This window comes from Trichinella spiralis (assembly GCF_000181795.1).
Source record: "Trichinella spiralis strain ISS 195 chromosome Unknown Scfld2, whole genome shotgun sequence".
In the NCBI taxonomy this organism is placed as follows: domain Eukaryota; kingdom Metazoa; phylum Nematoda; class Enoplea; order Trichinellida; family Trichinellidae; genus Trichinella; species Trichinella spiralis.
The window spans coordinates 1,223,667-1,248,027 of NW_003526941.1; the positions used below are offsets into that span (position 1 = coordinate 1,223,667).

At 34.8% G+C, this 24,361-nt stretch overlaps 7 protein-coding genes across 7 annotated transcripts; 4 read left to right on the forward strand and 3 right to left on the reverse strand.

The window, feature by feature from the left end:
* The first annotated feature begins 948 nt into the window (after nucleotides 1-948).
* On the forward strand, nucleotides 949-1,332 carry Tsp_02754 (ankyrin repeat-containing domain protein). Its single transcript, XM_003379035.1, has one exon. It carries the CDS (start codon nucleotides 949-951, stop codon nucleotides 1,330-1,332), a length of 384 nt encoding a protein of 127 aa, XP_003379083.1.
* Nucleotides 1,333-2,381: 1,049 nt separating this feature from the next.
* Tsp_02755 (transmembrane 9 superfamily member 3) lies at nucleotides 2,382-9,772 on the reverse strand. The gene is made up of 18 exons (XM_003379036.1): nucleotides 9,689-9,772; nucleotides 8,734-8,929; nucleotides 8,325-8,494; nucleotides 8,153-8,230; nucleotides 7,965-8,096; nucleotides 7,729-7,895; nucleotides 7,478-7,572; nucleotides 7,276-7,406; nucleotides 7,021-7,229; nucleotides 6,797-6,943; nucleotides 6,650-6,733; nucleotides 4,599-4,845; nucleotides 4,293-4,452; nucleotides 3,272-3,452; nucleotides 3,029-3,190; nucleotides 2,732-2,882; nucleotides 2,589-2,660; nucleotides 2,382-2,393 (listed from the first exon to the last, which is right to left on the reverse strand). The coding sequence occupies exons 1-18, from the start codon at nucleotides 9,770-9,772 to the stop codon at nucleotides 2,382-2,384; spliced, it is 2,478 nt and encodes an 825-aa protein (XP_003379084.1).
* A 2,240-nt stretch (nucleotides 9,773-12,012) lies between these two features.
* Tsp_02756 (hypothetical protein) lies at nucleotides 12,013-12,685 on the forward strand. The gene is made up of 3 exons (XM_003379037.1): nucleotides 12,013-12,123; nucleotides 12,287-12,364; nucleotides 12,479-12,685. Exons 1-3 carry the CDS (start codon nucleotides 12,013-12,015, stop codon nucleotides 12,683-12,685), a joined length of 396 nt encoding a protein of 131 aa, XP_003379085.1.
* Nucleotides 12,686-14,120: 1,435 nt separating this feature from the next.
* On the reverse strand, nucleotides 14,121-15,132 carry Tsp_02757 (conserved hypothetical protein). The gene is made up of 2 exons (XM_003379038.1): nucleotides 15,011-15,132; nucleotides 14,121-14,280 (listed from the first exon to the last, which is right to left on the reverse strand). The coding sequence occupies exons 1-2, from the start codon at nucleotides 15,130-15,132 to the stop codon at nucleotides 14,121-14,123; spliced, it is 282 nt and encodes a 93-aa protein (XP_003379086.1).
* A 2,588-nt stretch (nucleotides 15,133-17,720) lies between these two features.
* Tsp_02758 (hypothetical protein) lies at nucleotides 17,721-18,589 on the forward strand. The gene is made up of 3 exons (XM_003379039.1): nucleotides 17,721-17,892; nucleotides 18,178-18,317; nucleotides 18,425-18,589. Exons 1-3 carry the CDS (start codon nucleotides 17,721-17,723, stop codon nucleotides 18,587-18,589), a joined length of 477 nt encoding a protein of 158 aa, XP_003379087.1.
* A 1,334-nt stretch (nucleotides 18,590-19,923) lies between these two features.
* Tsp_02759 (hypothetical protein) lies at nucleotides 19,924-20,684 on the reverse strand. Its single transcript, XM_003379040.1, has 3 exons — nucleotides 20,616-20,684; nucleotides 20,362-20,444; nucleotides 19,924-20,317 (listed from the first exon to the last, which is right to left on the reverse strand). The coding sequence occupies exons 1-3, from the start codon at nucleotides 20,682-20,684 to the stop codon at nucleotides 19,924-19,926; spliced, it is 546 nt and encodes a 181-aa protein (XP_003379088.1).
* A 432-nt stretch (nucleotides 20,685-21,116) lies between these two features.
* On the forward strand, nucleotides 21,117-22,027 carry Tsp_02760 (LigA protein). The gene is given in 3 exon segments (XM_003379041.1): nucleotides 21,117-21,235; nucleotides 21,254-21,799; nucleotides 21,832-22,027. 3 exon segments carry the CDS (start codon nucleotides 21,117-21,119, stop codon nucleotides 22,025-22,027), a joined length of 861 nt encoding a protein of 286 aa, XP_003379089.1.
* Nucleotides 22,028-24,361: the final 2,334 nt, after the last annotated feature.

The window sequence follows — 24,361 nt, forward strand, 5'->3', positions numbered from 1 at the left end:
TTAATTTATAACGTGGCAATAGCAAATACATTTTACATCTTTGTAATTATAAGTGAAATTTGATCAAAACAAAACGAAACATTTTTACAATATCTTGTTTATCTTGTTCATCATCAGATGCATTAAACTGAAAACAACACATACCGTAACTGAAATTGCTTGCCGCACTGCATGATGAAGACGTTTGTCATGCAAAAAGAAAGAAGAAGAAGAAGAAGAAGATTTGTTTCATATGATGATAAATTTTTACTCCAATACACTGCTAATCAAGTGCATAAAATGTAAAAAGTAATGCTTCTGCATCTGTTTCACGGAAATTTGAATTGATCGAAGAGAATTTTTTTCACTACAACTGCACAATTTATAACGTATAACGAACTCATTTGCGTATAACAGATCTTTCATCAGTAGCGAGCAGTAGCGTGCAATCTGATAAGCAATTGATAATCTTTGAAATAATGTAACAAATTGAAATGCAATGCAAATTTTTACATACACGCAATTTTGTTTGCACAGATAACAACACAGTTTAACAACAGTGAATTAATTAACAATAGGGTGCCTATTCAACCGGCTAACTATTTCAGCATTTGCTATCAATTTCAGGAGCAATGCCTCCTCCTAATTCAGCTACTTATCAAACTGCTGAATAAACATTAATTTATTATCAATGTATATAAACTTGAACAAAATTGTTATTATGCGGAATTTTTCATAATCGATATCAATTTGTGTGGAAACTTCAAGTTTTGATGCAAATTTGTAACGAAACGAAGCAACCGAATTTATTCGCAACACACAAACCACTGAAATATTCTTCTATTTTGTTTTCTGAACATTTTTATCAATTATATGCAAAGAAATAATTATTATTTGTTGTTGTTTTTTCAAATTACTTCTAAAAAGTAATAAACGTGAAAAGGCTAGCGTGAAAAATTGAATGAATAGATGCGAATCATTTGCACCACCCATAACGTGTCGGAAGCTAAAATAACAAATCAACTCATTGACACCTGTGCAACTTATTCATCTGTCGACGCTTTGCTATATGGACAGCCTGACGGATGTTATCTGGCGCCAGGCGTCGTCCGGCGCCTGACCGCAGTTTGCAAAGAGCCGACGCATTTTCCTAGCGGGGAGTTGTTCGAGGAAGAAATTAATGATCGTCAAGTGACGCATTTTGTTTATGCAGCTGCTTGCCAACTCGGCGCCAGTTACCGTACTCCAGCTAATCGTACGAAAGTTAATTTAAGTTCGTTTTCAGTGAAGCACCACAACAGTCCTGTGCCCGAACAACACACTGCTGCAAATGAGCAACAACCGCCGCTCTAACCTGGCAGATGAAGTGAAAAATCGACCATGCTCCAACAATCAATCTAGCAGACCCTGCTACTCTGCTCGATTAATCGCAGGACCCAGGGTTGCCTTTGTTACGGTCGGTGATTGAACGAGATCACAATATCCGCTTTACAATGTCGACACCTTGTACAACAAACAACAATTGAAGCTCACGAAGTGATCAGCAATCGGTGAACCATAACATCATTGGTCAATCGGCGTTCGTTCCACCTGTCCGAATAAAGAAAATGCCTCATATGCGGTTCAAAGCGGAATTTAATCACGCCAAATTAACCCTAAACTGCACTAAAAAGAACAATAGCATCTCGTATACAAAATGGAAACAATACAAGTCTTACTTCAGAGAATGATCTGTTTTTTAGAAAAATGAAATCATAAATAAAAATATTAAAAAAGGATGCATTTTTATGGCAAAACAACTTATACTCCAAAACAAATTTCATTCAATGCAAATATGTAATTTAATACTGTTTTCTCGGTACAATTTCAGAGTTTTAGAAGTAAAATCTAAAATAGAACTTTTTTCAATGAAATTGGTTTTTTTAATTAGCACGTGCTTCATATAAATGAATAAACGTAATTAGCGAACATGTTCCTAACTGATGATGGTTGCTGATTGGTTCTGAACGAAGAAAACAAATCTTTTATTTGATCGAAATAAATATATCCAACTGAAATTTTTCACTTCAAGCATGACATCCTGCTAACGTGATGCGCAAATAAAATATATCTTAGAACGCAACTTTATGATGTGAAAAGTATTTAGCCAATATAAAAAACCAAAAAAATCAACAGCCAAAAATACAACAACTCCTGCCGTGCGCATCGATCAGAGATCATTTCAGTATTAACTGATTGTTCACCACGACGGGATGCTTTAGCAAAACAAACGTACAGCACAGTCAACCAATTAATTCTCCACTCCACTGTGACAGACCGTTGTAATGTATGATTGAAATTACTTTTTCCAGGCACAACAGACTTTTGTGACAGAGAGATTTCAGTCTTTTTATAGAAGAAGCTCAGAAGATGTGCTGAGAATGTATAGGAAAATCATCAACGATAAATATTTAATAAAGCAATGCTTTCTTGAATAACAATGCAAAATAAATTTGCCAACATCGACAACAATGGATTAGTCGTGTTTCTCCGAATTACAGTTCTGTAAAAAATAAAAAAAATAAAGTTCAAAAAATGAATAATAATAATACAGTTAATTGATCATTTACCTCCAGTTCACGGCTGTCTTCAAGTTCTTTAAACTTTCCCGTTGCTAAGTTATAAATCAGCATAAGAATGAACTGCAAATAAATATTTTTTAATTGAAAGTGGTATATTAATTTTCAAGTTTTAGAAAGTGCACAAAACATACGTGAAACCAATATATGTTGATAAAGAAAAGCAGCCATAACATGAAGTTGAACACAGGAATGAACGGCAAATCGTCAGGTCCGAGAAATACGCTTCCATAAAATGACGTATAAAGCACCTTCAGAGGAAACCAGTACAATCGAAAAATAAACCTGCAAAATTAGCTACCAAATTATCAATATCAAGCTTTCCGTATTAACAGATAATCAAATTTGGCACAAAAATTGAAACATACAAAAAATTATAGACTGAAACGCAAAAATTAAACGTGAAAAGCTATTTTTGCAATAAAACTAACCAGCTGGCAGTAAATATAACAAACGATGCGTTGGACAAAAATTCACAAAACGAGTAGTGTGTATTATCTCGAAACTTTAAATACTTGAATATTTTCGCACATTCAAGGAAAACGTCGCTAACATCGTGGAGGAAGAGTACTAAAATTCCAACTTGGTCATACCTACAAAATGGTTTTCTTCATCAAACTTCTCAAAAGTTTAAACGAAATCCAACAGCAGCAACATAAAATCCTACAAATTACCTAGCTGCCCAAGAAAAAGAAAGCAAGGTGATTGCCAACAAATGGTGAAATACCATAACTTTGGAATCTTTTCTCCATTGTTCCATAAAAATTGTTCCATACGTTGCATGCACGTAAAAAGCAGTCTGTGTGAGATATACAATGTCAACTTCGTACGGAATCAATCGGTCGCGTGAAAAATCTTAAAACAACAACACTACGTTACAGGTAACATAAATTTTATGAACAGTTAATAAAAAAATAAGAATAATAATCAGTAATTATCAAACTCATTTCTCAAAATTGGAATTTTTATAAAGAAATTACTTGGTTTAGAAAGAAATAATTAAAAACTGAAAATGTGAAATGTAATATGAAAATGCCAATTATTAAACGTCAGATTTCAATGTTTATTTCACATGTCCCATAATCAACAGTGCACAGCAAATTAACCTTTTCTCTTCAAATTGCAAATCAAGCATTATTTTCATTACAATTAAAAAATTGTCGATGTAATTCACTTGTTAAGCTGCATGATCAATGTTAAGATAAATAAGATGAATATATTAAAGTTTTTTCAACTATAACATAAGCTACAGTTGTTAAATTTTACAATTTATGCTTTTTTTTAATATTTCTTTTTCAGTAAAAGATCTTGCTCAAAAGGCACAAGATAAATTTCTTAAATCACTAACCAGCACGCTCACTGATCAGCACACTGAAAATTCTTTTTAAAAAATAAATAAATAAATAAATAAATATTATCCAATTTATGATATCATATTATATAATTTAATTTTAAATCAAATTCCATCAGTTGCATTCATACAAGTTACAAATTGTTTACGTTAAACATTCATATTACTGTAAGCTAATCACTTGCTTATCATTTACTGTAGTATTAAAATTTTTTCGTATTGAATAATATTGATGATAAATTTACCGTCCTAATGAAACAGGTTTGAGTATAAAATCGTCAAAAATAAGGATAAATTAAAAAAAAATACAATATTTCGTTATTAAAAATGAAAATATTTACCACTCCAAATGGACAACGGATCAGTGAAATATTTCCAACGATCCGTGCGCACCAGTGTCCAACAAGTGTTCAACCAAAGGAACAAATACATCGTCAGATTCCACAGTGATTCTGGAAGTTTTCCGCTAATTTCGGCAGTGAGTCTCCAATATTTAGCCAGAGGCTAATTGAAATAAAGATTCAAAATCAATTCAAAAGAAAAGATCAAAAAAGAGAGAGATAGAGAGAGAGAGAGATTAAACAACAAACAATGAAATTTGAAAATACTTTAATAGATGTATTTTTTTGAAAAAAAAAGAAAAAACTCACTCTGCAAATAAATCTGACAAACATGAACCTGAGTCCGGTGAGCACGACCGCAAGAAAGAGCACATTCCAAACGTTTTGCGGTTGCAAGGAGCAAGTTTGTTGAAGATCTTTGAAAAAGCTGAACGGAATTGTATAATCGGAAGAAAAATTGGCAACGAATCGTTTGCAATAGGCGACGATGCTTTGATTAGTCAAGACGATCAACGTGTAATAGTCGAGCGTGGGCTTTCGAACGATCTCCATGAAGCTGCAATTTCAAAGCATCCACACAGCTTGCTTTTTGGAAAGCTTTCAACTTTTTCCAACCAACGTCAGAAGAGTTGTCAGTGTTCTAAAACGGAGTTTGCATTTCCAATAATCCAACAACAACAGCAACAACAACTACACCACAACATACATATAAATACAACGTAAAATAGTCAGTCTTCTATTATACTGTGCAAACAATAATAATCACCGCCTGACGCTGAAATGCTGCGCTAACCTTTATGCGAATTGCTTGCTTGCTGTTGCAGGCGAAAAATCGAAGATGTTTCAGAAGAAGGAAAAGGAAAAAGCGTGACGACGATCGCGCTGAAACAAACGCGCTTTTATACAATCAGTGTGGAGAAATGCTCAGTTTAAAGCAAATGGCATATTACAGTTTGCGCGGGTCAAGGTCGCTTGGCGGGTCGCTTGTTTACAGTAACAGCTTTGCTTTAAAGTGCTTTTCTAGTTTAAAGCAGCAGCCCAGTGCGATCAGCAGTAGTAGTATACGTGAAAGTGGCGCTCAAGTATGCTATCACGAAATCCTGATCATGCGCCGTTGTCGTCTATTGACGATATTGTTAGTAAACTTCTCTCATAAGCTGCAAGGCAACGTGAATGAAGAAGATATACAAATAATAAAGAGATAATGAGCGAGTTCACCCACTCGAATTAACCAACCATCTAACAAGCACACTAATTGATGATGAAGTTAAAAACAAACCAATGTGTATTTAATGTTACCATTCATTTAGCAGGAAAATGCCAAAAAGATCTCAAATCAGAATTTACATTTAATTTATATTTTTTAAATAATAAAAACTATAAAAATAAAAAATGTTTTAACCGTATTTCTTTCTACCGTTTTATCGATAATATTATAATTATGTGCAACGCAAAAAATGTGTTTGTGAAACAATGAATAAAATAATTCTTAAAATATAGACAAATTTTGAATAAAAATTTTTCAAAAAAAAATTTTTTTTAACTACATCACCAACAAGAAGGGGTGGAGTGAAAAAGAGAAAACACTGCAAAAACTGTGACAACCATGGATTTCAATTGAGCTTGAAAATCCATTTCAGTATATTATGCAATGAAATTCAACTCGGTGGGAAAAGCGATGTTCTGCTTTGAAAAATTTCCACTCGCTTGATTTCATTCAGAAGAACCGAGTAAAATTTTACACTGAAAACAAAGTATTAAAATATTACTGCTTCACAAAAGATGCCGATTAAAAGATGAAGCAGAAAATTGGGGAAAAAAAAGCTATAGCTAGCATGGATCAGCTCGCGTAAAAGCTGAACGCTGAAAGTGAAATACGGATTTTAAAAAAAGTAATATTACACAATTTGAAAAATATACACTCGATCAAAAGTATTGAAACAATAATGATGTTCAAATTTAATATGCTCCAAAGATTTGATAATGAATAACGTTTATTGAATAAACAAAAATTTTTTTGTAACAAGCAACCCAAGTGTGTTTCACCGTCAAATTAGGTAGATGAATGCAATGGAACTTGCAATAATTTGAAATCTAGTCAATTTTCACAGATGCATATATTCGACGCACAAACTTCGCCGTTGCCATATAACCTATGGCACCTGAAGAAAAGAGATTGCAATAATGAAGTCATAAAAAATAATAAATTAATATTTACCGCACATCAAACCAACAAATATACAAAACAAGCCAGAATAGACAAAGTAAAATGTCGTCTGAAAAAACCCATACATCCTAGAACAAAAGCAAAATGAACAACAACAACTGAAACAATAGATAAAATGAAAAATCATACGCACCGAGTTTTATAAATGAAATAATAAATAGAATACAAGTACAAGTACAAGGATATGGATGCTCCAGAAAGAAAACTCGTCCAGCGCCTGAAATGTAGCATAAAAACACACAATGAAAAGATTTTATAGAAAATTATCACGCTTACATACCAGCGATAGTCTTCTGAATTCAACAGCACATAAGTGCAGACAATGGTCATACACATGGTAACAGCCGCAAGCAAGATGGTAACCAAAAACATGAACCCGTAAACATAGTAAACTTTATATGCCCAGAATGATGTAAAAATAAAATACCTACAACAACAAGTAACAAAAAGTCGAATAAGTAAGGAAGAAATCAATTTCTTATTATTTCATTCCTGAACACTTACACTTCTATAAATATAGAACCAAAAGGAAGCAAACCACCTCCGATTATGATCAACCAGGGTTGTAGGTAAATTTTCTTCTCAGGTATAGGGCGTGGCACTGCATTCACACGACAAGGATTATTCGGTCGGCCGCTCATATTTCGACCAACAACTGATCCAATCAACGTCAAAGGCAAAACGACCAAAGCATAAATCGCAACAATAGACGCCTAAAATAATAAATAAAAGTAAAAATAAAAACAAAAAAAATTATACCATCGTTCCAAATGGTATAGATCGAGTAGAACTTTGGTACAAAGCTGAAATATTGCCAATACTAGCAGCGGTGGCCACCAACAATGGCAGAAAACTACCACAACATAATGCTTGTTTGATCCACCTTTTGCCTGCAAAAAAGAAAACTATCATACATGATAATAAAAAATAAAATTGTCAAAAAATATGTTCATTAAATTACCTCCAAAATGAGTATATATGCAGCCGCCAACATATCCGCTGACTGGAGAAAATAAAGCGTAACAAAATATCGTCGCAGTCAATATTGAACCTCGTCTAAAATTAGAAAGCATTCAAAGCATGCTTAAAAAAAATTATTCTTCAACAACTGTACATCAAATTGCATTGAAAGTAAAGTTATACTTTTAAATTCTTGTTACAGAATACATTTCACACAAATGGATTATCACGTGCATACTGTATTGAACTTACTCCAAATAAAGTTCTCCCCAAAAAGTGATGAGAATAACGACAATAACTAAGACAAATACATGGATTCCAGATCCGATGAGACATGAGAAAAGCATCGGAAAACTGGGAGACCGGAAAACATCCCCGTGAATCTGTTTCCAGCCATATTCATCACCAAAGTCACGATCCTGTAATTACACGAAAAGGAAAGCTAACAATTCCCGAATTTAATGAAAACGTCAGTGATGCTTATTTACAAAATCGTCCATTTTCAAATCTTTCTCATAACGCGCATAATCTTTACGCAGAGTTCGCATGAGAATAAACGCAACGACTGTGACCAAAAATATAACCATCATAAATGAATTGAACAAAGAAAACCAATGAATCTAAAAAAATATTTAAATCACAACTCTTTTTGAAAAAAGTTTTCTGAAAAACAAACTCGATGTTTGAAAAAATTCGCATCTAAATACTTGTCGAATCTGTCGTGAAATCGAACAGTAGAAGGTTTCCACATTACCTATAAAAAAGGGATTTCAAAGAATTCGTTTCATGTGATTTTCAGTATTCTTAAAAATTTCATGCTCTTCAACAAATTAACCAAAACTTCGCACCTCGTAGGTTAGATCAAATGCAACGTCAGGCTTCAAATCTATCCGATTATTGGAAGTCAGATTTACTTCGACAATAGTGTTACCGTTGTATCCAATTTCAAACAGTCGATGGGTAAATAATTTCATAGATTCTCCCGAATTTTCATCATTTCTATATTCTCCAACAATTCCTAAAACACTTATAAACTCTTACTGAAAACCAATGATGAACAATTCACTTCACCAAACCCCATAAAGGTAGATCATCAATGTACATTTGAAACCAATAATGATTTCGAATAGCATGATGAAAAGCGTCCACTTCTTCGTTTAAAAGTGTTAAAGTACAATATGCTGTTTTAGCTACATTAACTAAACAAACAAGCGTAACTTAAAAAAGAACAACATTTATGTATTAAAATTAACGTACCTTTGAATTTTATATCCAAACCAGAAAACTCCAAGTCGACACCGAGTAAATTATCACTAATTGTTTCGTGATAATGAGCAATTGCAAGCTTGCTTCCCCGGCAAAATGGCAATGAAAAGTATGGATAGGTTTCTTGTAAATTATGATACGGCCCAACGGTATTCATCCACAGCACAACTTCTTCACCATCTTTGTACTATAAATAATCTGGTCAATATCTGAACACATTAATATATACATATATAAACAACATGTATCACTTTAATTTGCATAAGCATACTAAATATAATGCTTACTTCAACTTTAGAGGCATTAACAAACTAAAGGATACAAATATCATCATTATTTTCCCTCAATGTACCTGAGAATAAAATACTGTAACAATGTTTAAAATTTAATAAACAGATAAACTTATAAAATTAAGAGCCAAGGTTACATGCTGACAGTTGAAATTGCATCATGTACAACAAAGTATGAATAGTAATGCAAAAAAATAAAAATATTTCTGCAACATATACGTGTTCGTGTGTAATGAAATTTTTAGTACATTCACAGCTTCATATGCAAATTCAACAAAATAATTAAACAGAACAAGATTTTACTTATCAATATATGCATTTATTTTTTCAAAATTCAATATTTAATGATTTTAAAAATTAAACTTACAAATTCATGCATATACATTTGTTTGACCGTACTTATTTATACTATGTATTATTATAATTCGGTACAATGCCTTTACTGAATGAAAATAAGTAAGCCTTCAATATGAAAATGCAAAAACCTGCATTGCTTCAATTTAAATTAAATGTGTTTCAAATAAATCACAAGTATTGTCAAAGAAAGCATATTTTGAGAAAAAAAAGATAGGAAAGTGAAAACCGTGACCAACACCAAGCAGATGTACAATAGGGCCAGCTGAAAAATTCACATAAAAGTGTCAAAATGGACTTACCGTATGGCTGTGTTCATCTGCTTCCGTGGCCTTTAATAAAAACATGAATAAAATAACGAGAATTGATTTTAATTCATTTGCCATAATTTTTAAGAGAAAGGCTTGCTTCACAATAACTTCGTTCAAGCAGTAAAAGTAAGACGTTGAGTTTTTCTGTATTTTACGATTTTCAGGGATTAATCGTCGAAACTGTGGAAAAATTGCTCAAAATTAACTCGTTTCGTTTTGTTTGCTTAGATAATTAACAAAATGGGATAAATGATAAAAGTATATTTACGTACAAGCTTATCTTTTAATATGAAAGGAAATTATTGAAATAAAATTTTCTGTATAAATTTGAAAACGAGCTTTCGATTTTCAAAGTAATTAATGTTTCATTAATTGATTTGTTAAAAAGTATGACAAAATCTACGAAATGAACACAACATTTTTGAAAATTTGCATTTGAACAACGTTCTACTGAATGTAGTAGTTCAATGTTGGAAATTATCTCAACTTTTCACATGATCAAACATGACAAGAATTATTTATTATATCAAAGTCATGAAGTGAATGTTTCAAAAGATAAGTTACAAAGCATGATGTGACTTTCAGTGAATTTTGAATTGTTCAATTGCCAAATATCATATCATATCATATCGTAGGTTATGAAGTTTTCTTAAGATGTTTTGACATGACTAACAATGATATATGATTGGTGTCCCAGTAGTGTAAAGTTCTCATTTTGTTGAAACATTGCACAGAACCCAAATTTCATCAGGTCAGCATGCTACAATATGATTGAATGTCAAAATGTCCATTAAAGAAATAGTAACTTTAAATAAATTTTAATCATTAAAAGCAAAGTTTTTTGGTGAAAACAGTGTGCAATAACAACTAATGATAGATTGATAGATGGACAGATAGACAGACAGACAGACAGATAGATAGTATGGATGATTTGAATTGATTTAATTTTCTTACCTCGTGTTGTCACATGCATAATTTATCTGAGCAAATATTTTTCAGAAGACATTTGTGCTTGATTTACAAAATTATTTGCAAATTTTGATTGATTTGACTCGTCAACTGAAACTGATGTTACGCGAGCAGAAAATGTATCTCAATCGGTCAATATTTCATCTAATAATACAAATTATACTCCAGTTTTCTTATTTACAATAAATAACTTTACTTATTTTATTAAAATAACAGAACTTAACAATAACAACAACAACAGTAATAATAATAATAATAATAATATGAGAATTAAACAAGTTGTAAAATTTGTAAAAGAAACAAAATTTTGTGTAACTGTTTTTGTATATTTTTCACAAAATGATTATTAATTGTTGCAATAAATCGGATGATGGTCGACAGTGTTCAGTTGAGTTGAGGTTCAGTTGTTCAAAGTTGAAACAGGAGGAGATGTTGGATGCGTATTTGGCAATGGCAACGGCGTGGATTTGAACGCGTCGACCGTGACGTGAACATCGATCAGCTGTCAAAAACAATCCTCGGCGTTTAATCATTTGTCAGATGCTGACTGGCAGCTTCAACAGCTAATTTTGATAGATTGGCCTGTACCTCTCTCGCCTTGGCAAGCTTTGTTGCCATCCGACGGCTTTTTGAATTTTTTGTTCGTTTAATTTATGCTAATTTGCAAATTTTTATTCACAGTAATAATGATAGAAATGATGTATATGTATACTGTAGATTTAGTTTTGCGAATTGTTAATTCAAAATGATTCTCTTAATCAGCTTCATAATTGGACAGCACTGTCAGTGGACGGTTTCATTTATTTTTGTTTCAGCCCCAGATTGACGAGCAGTTGCTGACAAAAATTTGTTGCCATCGTGTCCATCAGGCTATTTTAATTATTCACCGCCTCCCATCATCACCAACACAACATAGTAATTGTGAAGCTCATTTACAGCAGCAGTAGAGAACAAACAAACAAAACAGCTAACAATTTAATATTCAATATTATCATTATTCTCATTTTAATGTTCATTTAAAATTTTCAAATGTGAATTTCTTTTGCCCATTCAAAATGGATAACATTTTTTCAAATATAACTTTAAATAACAGCTTCTTTAAAAAAACTGATCAATGACTTTTGAATGTTGTTTATGACATGAACGTGCACATAATTTTACGTGCTGAAATGTTCGATGTCAAAAATTGAACGTTGCCATCAATCTGTATTGCAGCCGTTTATTCAAATGAAGTGAGTTGGCAGTGTGTTTTCAAGCTTGCCATCAAATTCGAACGACGATTTTTTTCATTTTAATTTAAACAATATTTTTAAAATTAAACAAAAAACTAATAGCGATGATAATTAATGTACCTGTTTCAAAAGACGGCTGCACTGTGGGATGTTGGACGCACGGTCGAGGTTACAGTGCGTACAGTAGGCGATGTACCATTTTTCAAACATGACTCATTCATCACAGTAATGTACAAATGATGAAACAGAAAATATTTAACAAAATGATAAAACGTGAATTTTGAATAGAATTTTAAATTAAAATAAAAACTATGCACAATTTCATGTATTTGAATATCAATGTCGTTATAAAGGATAAAAATATTTTGCCATTTTTTTCTTCTTGTAGTTATTTATTAACGTTAAACGCTATCAGAAGCAGTTAATCCTGACTGCTGCTGACCTTGCAGTTGTCAATTCAACAGATGTTTGCAAGAAATTGCTCATATTGTTGTAAAATATTGCTTTTCAAAAGTTAAAATTTGGAACAAAAAAACAAAAGTTTGAAATTTGATAAATTCACGTTGAAAAAATACTGTAGATAAAAAATAATCATGCAAGAAAGTGCGATCGTTCAGTTGATTTGTTTCAAAAAAGCAAAGGGAAGAGGAAAAGTGAAAAATTGGAAGAAGAATGCTTTCAAGTTGAAAAAATAAAGATGACAACTACGACGACGACGATGATGATGATGATGATGAGGTTGAGAATGTCAGCATTCACCAGCATACGGATGATTCAAATTGATTGATACCGTTGGAGATATAGATTGGTTGGTTGGGGAAGAAAATTTATGTATCAACTGGCGTCCGGTGAGTTTGGAAGGCAAAATTTGTGCCCGCACACAAGTGCCTGATGCACAAGCGACGGACGTGCGTTTGTCATTTTCAGCTTTATCTTTTTTCGCTCACTGATGGATGTTTTGTCATGAAAGTGACACGGCCATCCGGTCCGGTCTTTCAATAGTGGAAAGAACAAATTTGAAAAATGCACATTAAAACAAGCAAAAACATAATAAATTTGAGCAGATGGTTCAACCTGTACGCGTCGGAAGATGCAAAATTGAAAAGCGAAAAATGTAAATTTATTATTTCTTCAGTTTGCGCTAAATTTAACAACCTGCTTCAATAAAATGGCTAATTATATCTCCGAGGCAGATGTATAATTTATTATTCAATTGCCAAACAGGGAATCATCACTTTCAATAATAATAATAATTTTTGTTCCATTATAATAACAATTATATGAAAGAAGACGATGATGAAAATTTTTCATAAAAATTTACCTTTTAATTATAACTGTGAACGCACTGCATTTTACGTGCCCAAAATGAAAAGTAATCCATTTGTTATAAAATTAGCCGTGTGCTTATTGACTTTTACACGCTGCAGGCTTTGTTTAAGCAGAAAGAAACTGTTCAACGTAAAAAATTGATGGCACACTTGCAATATGCAAGTTTTGAATCATCTTTTTTTCAAAGCAGCTAATTTTACCTTATAAAAATAGTGGAAAAAACAATAATAAGACCAGTGAGGGGTTTACTATTGTAGACTAAATTTAGCAACTGTCACGAGTGTTGGATATTTGAGTAATGACACCCGAGTGGAATTTGCATTTGACATTAGTCAGTTTCATTAGTTACACAATTTCTGCTTTATGTTTATCGTCATCGCCACTTCTAGACACACCACACACCTCGAAGATTAATTTTCTACAATACAGTACGAAAATGTTAATATGATTCACAAGAAAAAAATTTACAAAAGTAGAAGAAAAGCAACAGTAATAATAATAATAATTATTATTATTATTATCATGAAATTTAAAAATGATAATTTTGTGTTGTAGACGGTCGATTAGTCTTTCAGTGGTCAGTGTTCACGCATTTTTGAGCATTTTCGGGGTCAGCATCCACAAGAACACAAGCTCAACGGGGGAAAAGAGCCCACTTTGACGTGGCTGTTGTGTTTGACGGCTAATCTTTTCGGAATCTTTCAAGCGTCGACGATCAATTCTGCATTAGCATATCGCCTGTGATCCGCTGTCGTACGACACAACCAGCCGCGCTGACATTCATCGAATGCTTGTTAATCTGTCAGGCAAACTCTCCTCGACCATAGCGTATCATTTGTGGTCATTTTCATCGGCCAGGGTGCAATCAATCCAGGCCGAAACAACGCGCACATTCATCTTCCAACAATTTGACATGCTCCAGCTTGGATGACGGAACCGCTGGTGCCGATCGTTTGTTCTCCTCCTCCATCATCGCACAACGGCCAGTTGTCACTGAAGGTTTTTATAAATTTTCCATTATTCATACAGAATTTACAAATTCTGCAAAACATCCTGCACGCAATAATAATAATAAGTATAATAATTCAATTTTCAAAATTAGAACGCGCAATTTATTATTAAAAACAAGAGAAAGCAACAAAAAAGAATCCCTCATGACGATGATAATGGACACGCGCTATCAGAGCATCTTTGACTGACAACTGTGACATTATTTTGGCAAAACTGAGTGAAGAATAAAACACAGAGGTGATTCATTTTGAATTTCAAAAAATAAATGAAAAATGATTTACAATTAAATATTAATTGCTAAAAATAAAACTTTGTCCTCTTTCATAAAGGTTCAACAACAACGGAAAAACAATTGCAATTGGAAAAAACATCAACAAAAGATACTGTAAAAAGAGAACGAATACTTGTTTTGGATAAAATGAAAATAAAGTTAGTTTTTTTTTGGATATGCAAATATATTTTAATTGAAAATTTTCGACCGATGCAATGAGCGAGAGAAAAAATTGTTTTCTTTGCATTGATCGAGTGACATTTTTCAAATTTACGATCGTCGTAATAAACGAGGGCCATTTGTCACCACGCCCGGATCTGTTGAAATGCATTACGCAGAAGAAGGTTAAGAAAGGAAGGCAAAAAAATAAATTTAAAATAAAAAATAATACAATCCATCCTGTGAACAACAAGAACAAAAAGAAGCAAAATTGATAATTGCCCTGCACTGAATGGTGACTTTTCCATTTGACAGTTATAAAATTTAAATTATAAATCAAACTGATGAATGACTGTGAAATGAGTTCGCATTAAGTCGTCATGTTTCATTCTCGGCTGGGCGATTTTTATCTCAACTGAAGATATAACCGAAACGCCGACGCCATCGCGCAACGACAACAACATTCGTCCAGAAGATGCTGAACAATAATGAAAAAGCCAAAAACAGCACAGAAAACGAAAGTCCCATTCACAATAATTGAATTCTCTACATATTCACTTTTATCGATAAAAATTATTAAAATTTTTATTAATATTAAACTACTTGAAACTTTTCAATTAATAATATTTGGCTAATGGTGGAAAAATATTTCACATGCTTTGCATAGTTTGAAAACTTGTTCAAATGGCAATTCATTCATTTGCCTGTAAATCATCTCTCAGGTACTTTGCACTGTTTACAGTAAGCAAACTGTCGAGTTTGTTTATACGTTGTTGTTGTTGGGAGTTTCTTTTTCGTGAACAAATTTGATATGGAAATTTTTACACCTCACTTGCAACATCTTTTATTTATAAACAACAAAACAAAAATAACAAATTTAACTTTGTATTTCATTTAAATTTAAATTGATAAAATCAAATAACTTTTTTCTTTCGTGAAATTTGAAAATAAACTAGTTACAAAAATGTACAACATTTGTATGTTAAATTTATGTTTTCCAGGTCATCTCAGTATTCTGTTCGTCATCCTAGCATCCTATTGCTTTTTTGCCCGTTGCAGACGGGATTAATGACATGACAAAACGAAAATTACAAACAACTTCCTACTTTGCTTACGTGAATTATTTCCATTTTATGGATATTTGAATTGTGCGTGGTCGAAATTTATTGCCAACCCGATGACAGTATCTAGTGCAGAATTAGTTGCAATGTTCACACGTAAATGTTTTCTATTGCTCTTTTGGGGGGGGGGGAAGCAAAATTTTTTTTGTTGGATCCTGCTTTTTACCATCAAGCAAAAAACCGACAACCTTGGACAAAGCACATATAATATTATTGCACTTACTGATGATGTCTTGTGCTGACCAATGTCACTTATTTCGACGATGCCAAGTTGTGTTGACCTATTTGAATTTCCATTTGCATGTACAAACAACTATTCACAGGTCAACAACAGAGCTTAAAATTTGAAAGTTCAAAATCTGCACGAAACGTTTCAATTATTGCTAATACTGTAAAATTTATTTATGCTCAAATTACAAATCGACCAAACAAAACTGTTGGACAATTGTTGCCTTTGCTATTCGAGGAGTTGTTATTCGTATAATTTTCACTTTTGGAAAAACACTCTTCAGAACAATTAACTTTCCACTTGACACTTTTGATTGAATAAATTGAAAAAATTTCATTAACACCATACTATGACTAGTAACATGAGTAGCAGCACTCAAACAAACAGCAGCAGCAGCAGCAGTAACAGCATTTTGACTACTACACACCACTGGTAACGAAAAATGTCTTGTGGAAAAGCTAGAGCAATCGATAAACAAACATATTCATCCTATCGCTTACCTTACTGCTACTGTTGGATTTTGAAAATTTTTTTAACACTCTTCACAATCATGACAACTTTTGTTTATCTTTTCACGTGTCTGATGTTTTGTTTTTGTTTGATTACTGTACTTTTGTAAAAATTGAGAAAAAGTTTTTCAGGTGTCAATTTATATAGAAGTTGTTTTTGTCGAATAATAATTTACAAAAAAAATAAAGAAGAAAAAGCCAATGTCCGATGATCAGTAGAACAGACGTTATTGTGTGTCAGAGAACGAGAAATGCTGTCATATGTGCATATAAATCACCATTATTTATTTATTGGGTGCATTGTAGTTTTTGTATTTTCAAATTACACAACGACGACAACGGTGCAGCCAGGAAACCTTCGAAAGATTATCTACAGGAATTGTTGTTCAATGTTGGTCATTTTTCATCCGTCTGAAAGTTAATTGCCAGAAAATTTAAACATATGGGATGCTGAACTATTTTGAACAATGACAAGACGGAGAGCTTTCAATCAACGCCAAAATCGCTCATGTCACTCTGTGTTATCCGGCAAAATAATGATTTCGCTTTTCAACTTGAAACACATTCACTTTGTTGTTTGTCAATTTGCTGAATTTCATATTCATAATTGTTTGTTGTTGTTGTACAAAAATGCAAAAATTCCTTTGTTAATTGCAGAGTTTTGAATAATTTGCAAATCTGAAGCATTGCAAAGAGTCTCTGCATTGTCATTTGTTGTGCTGATTTATATATTTCAATTGTTACGTATCACTGTGAAGAAGTTGTAAACAGTTTCCTTGTTTATGGAAGTTTCAGATCAGGGTGGCCAAATATTTTTTTCAAAAAAAGAACACAAACTGATCATTGATGAGCTTGAAAAATAGAATTTCATTGACGAAGAAGCAGGAAAAAGCATTTCTTGTAAATGATAATAGCCTGTAGTTGCGTTTGAAAAGTTAATGGCATCTGGCATGTTAGCAAGTGCATATGGCCGCCGACGTGCGAATGCTCTTTTTCCCATTGCCCCCCACGTGAACGAGCTCTATTAGAAGCATATTTTGGGGGAAGAAATTTTAAATTTAAAAATGAAAATGCTCTTCGCTCGTGAAAATGTGCGTTTCAGAAGAATATCGAAAGAGCAGCAAAAAGCATTAATCGCACAAGGCTGAATTCGTGAAATACGACTGCCCTGGGCATTTGGGACCGGATGATGAATGGCAAGATTCGAATTTGCCACGCCAACTGGAGCCACACCGATTATTGTTCACCCTTCTGAGGGCAGTGGCATTGCCGGGTTGTGTTGGACAGTTGGACAAGTGTCACCGAGAGAAATAAATCTCTGGACATTGGACACAAGACAAGCAACAACAAATACAACGCATTCGGGTGGCAATACCAACAACAGGCAAATAAACAAAAGCAGCTGCTTTTCCTGTTGCCTTGTTCCTCCCGACCGGACTTGTTATTGCTGAATAGTAAGTAATTTTGATCAAAAAGGGAAAAATAATAATTTTCCAATCGAATACCGATGAACAGAAAAATAAGCAATTTGTCATCTCCAAACGCAGCAGCTGTTTGTGACATTTCAACTCTTTTGACAACCATGTTGCAGAAATTTTGGAACATTAAAGTAAAAAACACACACATATATATATGAATGAATAAATAAAGAAAACATAATAAAAACAACAGCAACTTGTAAATCGTGGGAATATAATAAAAAAGAAACAATTAGACGATGGTTTTACAAAAATTTGGTGGAAAGAATTCAGTCGACGCACCAAATGGACCCAGATATGCCTGCAAATGCAGTATATATATTGGGATTTTGATTTACTTTTATTCACTGCGCACAATTAGCAGCGGTACAGTTGATAGCAAGTAACATATTAAGTTGTAAATGAAAAGTTTTTGACAGCCGGTAATGGATCGACCGAGCGATCAGAGACGACGCCCGCCGCCGCTTGCAACACAACCCAACGCTTATTGTTGCCCACTTTTCCAACCCAATTGGTTCGACAAGCAAATGGCTGAAACGACAGCTTGTCATTTTTGTCACACGGTTGACAATTTCTTTATTTGATCAACTGTCGAACCAGAAATGCAATTTCGAAAAATTTTTCATCCCACCAGAAAAATAGAAATCCATTTTTACAATTTGACCAACAAGCAACCAAACACAATTAATTGAAACAAAAAAAAATTCGATCGTGCATTCTTTGTTTTCACAAAATCCAATTGGATTACTGTAATTGTACAGTTGGATTGTTGGAACCCAAACAAAAAGCAATATTTATTTGTTTACGTCCAATTTTGACATGTGTCAGTGGAGTTGGTTGACGTTTGTGGAAAAAAAAAACTTTCCGGCCGTCGTCGATAACCGAAAATGGCAACGCTCAAAGCGACACGTCGTTGTGTTAAAATTGCGTCACGCCGACACGTCCGTCTCTCTCTTTGTCCCGACAACGACCATATTCAAAATTTTTGTTCCTCTCGTTTTATTGGTGGAAATATTTTTGAATTTGAAAAAAAAAACCCGTAATGACTCATCATCAGAATATTTGAAAAAAAAGAATGAAATTTTTTTTGGTGTTAATTATATTAACCTGAATGATGAAATTGACAAGTTGACAAAAGGCTGTCGCAATTGTACAAAGCAAATAAACAAACAAACAAACAAACAAACACGACAATGTCTGTCGGTTGTTGTTGTTTTACGTGCTTTCAAGTCGGTCGGCATTTTGCTTTTGATCTTCTTTTTGTTTTTTTTTTGACGCAAGCGTCAAAACACGAACGGCCCCGTCGTGACCGGTTGGTGTGGTTGTAAAAGGTGACGACCGACGGTCAGTTGCGGTGTGAATCGCTTGGAAAGTTCGGAACCGGTGTTGGTCGGTCGGCGGCGGGCCGTTTGTTTGGTCGTAAAATCTGCCCGCGTTCAAAGGATGCCGCCGCCACTGTTCAATTAGATCATCAATTCGTCGTCGGCAATATATTCATTCCTCATGTATAAAATTAGCGCGCATAAAAAGCCGAACGATTAGATCAATGATTAGACCAACTGCAGCAGCAGAAATAAAAGGAGGAGGAGGAGGAGGAGGATTGAAAAAACTAACCATGAAAATAGAGAATATACCGTGTGAAAGTGAAATTATTATTATTTTTTTCTCACTCACTCTCTCTCTCCGTTGCACAATTTACCATCAACACGTTGTACTGTGTTTTTATCAGTTTAAAGCTCGAAGGTCGTCAAACTTCGTGTACTTTCATGAAACACCACGTGTTTACACACATTTTCGACAAAACACGTCACCGGCATTTATGTCTCTCCAACGGCCAGCATGTCTTTCTTTTCCATTAAAAAAAAATAATAAAACCGGATACAGTGGTAATGAAAATGATGTTTAAATTGAAAATAATTTACAATTCAATTGAAAAGCAAGCAACGAAGTTTTCAAATTCTCGTTTGGAAATTGTGTACACATTTGTCATTGGAAATGGTGAGAGCATGCATAAATTTGAACAAAGAAAAAGCACCGATGTCGGGCCAAAAGTAGCAGCTGCTCGGCAAACGCACAAAGCAGCCATCTCGACAGGGACAAAACCAAGCAAGTAATAAATCAAACGTAGCTGACAGCGGACGTCCATTTGATAAAAACGTCCTGCTACTACTTCTACTACCGCCATTAATACTCCTCCTCGGCTACTAGTTATTATAAGTACTACTAGTAGTAGTAGTAGTAGTAGTAGTGCTGCTGTTGCTATGCTCTCTTTATCTAAACGAGCAAGCAAGACATCACCACCACTCCACAAACTGCATACATACATAAAAATACATATCGATGTACTATAACTAACTGGTAATCGTTGTTCGATTTATAGATGAATCGTTGTCTGCGTTTGTGCACTAATTGTGAAACTTGTACACGGATCAGAACCAACTGAAATTATGTGCTTTTTATACCAACAACAACATCAACAATAAAAAAAAGGAAAGAAAAAAAACAGAAGAATTTTTTAAAAAAAAAGCATATTTACTGCCCGCAATTGAAGAGATGAATAAGTTTTTTTTTAAAGCAAGGCAAAAAATGAATGATAAAAGAAGAAAATACGGGCAAACCACAAAGCACACTATGTATAAAATTATACATACGATGGTGAAAAAGAAGAGAAGCATACATAAGTATGTATGTATGTAATTGTAATTAAAAGGAAGAGATTCAACAAAATTTGCTTTTTGTTCATTACCAACTCAGCACAACAAGTCAGGGCTGTTGCAATGTACCGGGCAATCTTTGGCTGGGACACAGGCCGGCTAAGGTTGACGGCATGGTCGGCGGCGTGCCGTAGGCGAACGGTGCCAACGGCGAGGCAACGGGCAAAGCGGTGGCGGCTGAAGATAAAATTTTCGTATATGGATGAAAACGCAACGAGCTCAAATAGGAAGAAGCTGCGGCATTTTGCTGTTGACAAAGAGTGCGTGTAAGCAACGCAGAAGCCGAAGAAGAAGAAGAAGAAGCGGCGGCGCCAGCGGTTGCGTTGCTGACAGCAACAGATGCCGGGCTGTTCGACGGCGCAGTTTTGAGTGCATCGTGCGTGGCGTGACTTCTCAAATGTTGCAACAGTTCGTCGCCGGAAGCGAATCGTTTACCACAGTACTGATCGCCGGTCATCCAATTGCACACATACGACGACGACGACGACGACGACTGGTGATATTGTTGGTGGAATTGTAATAATTGTTGACCAGCGGTGGTATTCGTTGGGGGAGTCAAAAATTGCGCTACAGTAGGATGATGATTGGAACCGGCCAACGCGTTGGCCAAATTGGCGAACATGCCGACTTGAGCGGCGGCGGCGGCGGCCGCAGCCGCCACAGACGGATGCAGACCGGCGTTGAAAAAAGGCGACGCCAAGTACGGATTCATCCAGACGGAAGAGGCGAAATCTTGAGGTGCGTGTCCGGCGCACTGGGCGCACCCGATCGGACACGCCCTGGCCGCCGCCGGGCACGTTTTGCAAAACGGATCCGCGCACGGTCTGGGCGGCGGTACCAGGGTCGTCGTCGACGACACGCCGCCGAAGCAGGGAAACTGCACGATACTGTTGGGTGGCAAGGCGAAAGCGCCACTGCCACCGCCGCCGCCGCCGCCGTTGGTCAACGACAGACTGACCGCCGACGGTGCCGGGGGCAACAAGTGTTGGAACATGGCCGAAGTGGGCAAGGCCAGAGATTGGGTGGGCGTTGTCGAGTGCTTTTCTTTTTTCGCCGCCGCCGGAGAACGAGACAACACCGGTGTCGTTGATTTGGACGTGCTAGATTTGCAGCATTTGGCTGGCGAAGACGAACACGCGCCGTCGACACTCTCGGAAGAGCGGACTTTGTGAACTTCTTTCCGACCGTGGTGATTATGCTGCTGCTGCTGATGATGATGATGATGATGATGGGGATCGGCCGACGGTGGCGACGGTCGACCTTCACCACTGGTGGTGGTACATTGAGAAGCACCGTCGGATTTGTTAGTTGTGGACGGCAAATCAGGCAAGCCGATACTGTTGCAAGTTTGGGCTAACAAAGCGAGCGGACTTTTTCCACTGTCCTGCGATTGACCAAGCAACGGTGAAGAAGAAGAAGCGTTGCAAGAAGCGCCGGGCGAGTCATCAGCAGCACTGCCGACCGCTGTTGTAGCCGGCAGTGGACTCAGAAAATCTGGACACAGATACTGCTGATGTGTAGATACCATGATGTTTTCTGAAGAAGAGAGAGAGAGAGAGAAATAATATATAGTTGTTGGGAAAAACAGAGAACAAGAGAACGAGAGAGAGAGAGAGAGAGAGAGAGAGAATGAGAGAAAGAGAGAGAGAGAGAGAAACACAGACCACGACACAGATACACAGAGAAATGAACGAATAAGAGAACAAGACAGACGTGGAAGAGAAAAAGATGATCAGGGAAAAATTGTCGCCCCCTGGCGGCGAGTCGGCTCGTGAAATTAATGACGCTAACGACGTGTGATTGGCTGTCGCTGGCGGTCATAGCAATCAATGTCAACAGTATAATTTATCTGCCGTTTTGGCTGTCGTTACGAGCGCGCCGCAAAGCCGAAATCAATCATCAAATTTATGACCCGTCACCGGCGATTGATGAACAAACGTCGTCGGCGCGAATATCATCAGCGCCGCAATCCAACAGGAATCGCCAGCCGGTCGTCACTCTTACACCATTTGCATGCACATACTGTTTTGTTTTTTTCAATATGATAATTTTTTTTTCTTCATTTATGTAAATTTTTGTTTTAGGAAAGAGGAAAATTTGTTTATTCAAAAATTTTTATCAATTGAAAATTATATAGCACCGTCACTACTACTAGCAGCAGCAGCAGCAAATTATTTTCAGTAAGACATTTCTACTTACAACAATTTCCAACTGGTCAACTTTGAAGATCAAAAGAATGCCGACACTGATGCGTGTCAATCATTCATGTCAACGTGAATAGAAACCGTTGTTGCGCCACCCTGTTGTTGATCACGGTGAGGCGTTGCGGTCGTGCGGATCAAACAAAAACAAAAAATAAATAGAAACGGAGGGAAAAAAACAATTTAGCCATGGAAAAATAAACTGATTAATTAATTAATTAATTAATTGATTGATTATTAATAATTTAAGGGAAAAATCTTTTTGAAATTATTTATCAACAACAATCAACAAGTAGAAAAAGCCAAAATTGACAATTTGTCAAAATCGAATTTGAACATTGAACTTTAGATCATTGACAAGAGGATTTATCTGAAAGAAAATTATTATGTGACATTGATAATGTTCATAAAACACACTGCTTGGTCGTAATTTACTGCTTGACGATTGGTAAAAAATATTTGCATAATCTTTGAACTGTTCCAATGTTTGCACTGGTACTGTTTCATGTGCGCAAACAGCGAGAGAGTTTCGTTTTCTATTTTTAATAAATTTTTGAAAAATAAACAAAAATTTCTCAACTTCACTCACTCGTGGTTTCTTCTTGTTTTCTTTTTTTGAAACCTCATTACACAATTACGATAACGATATTTTTTATTCGGACACAGAGTGACGGTTTTTATTATTACACTGATACTTGCGATCGAATAAAAAGCCAAATTGCACAAATTGTTTGTTTCGTTCTGATTATTCAAACGGTTCAATTCAAACGATTAAATTGTCATATAATTATTTTCCATTATATACAAAAGTCAAATACAAATATTCATCTCAACATCAACTCATTTGTCCTTCACTTTTTATTCATAAAAAACAAACAAACAAATAAAAAAAATCAAGCACTATTTTGATGTGTAACTTTTTTTTTCTTGCTGTTTCAATTATCATAAGAAATGTTGAATTGAATTGTTCAATTGGAAATTTTCTAGGCTATTTGTGAAAGAATTTTGACGCTTCTTATTTCAAATGAAAGAAATGAATGTATATTTTTCTTCAAAAAAAATTATTTCAACTTTGCCGTAACAGTCATTCAATATTTTTTCTGGTAGATTTTAATTTCAAATTTCTCTGCTCAATTCATCAAAAGATACTGTACGTCAGTCGGAGACGGATGCCCATTAATATTTTGGCTGATAATTCTTTTTTTTCAAATTTATTTTCACACGTTGACATAAATTTTCCGCATCAAATTATGAATACTATTGTTTGTTTGTTTGTTTTTTATGAATGGATTCGTGATTGTGGGAAAAAAAAGTTACAAAGATTGATTGCGTTGAAATTGTTGAACAAAAATTTACATGAAACACAAATCATCGCACGGGATTATTTATTAAAAATTGATTCAACACCATTGAAAGCGTATGAAAATTTGAAAATGGAAAA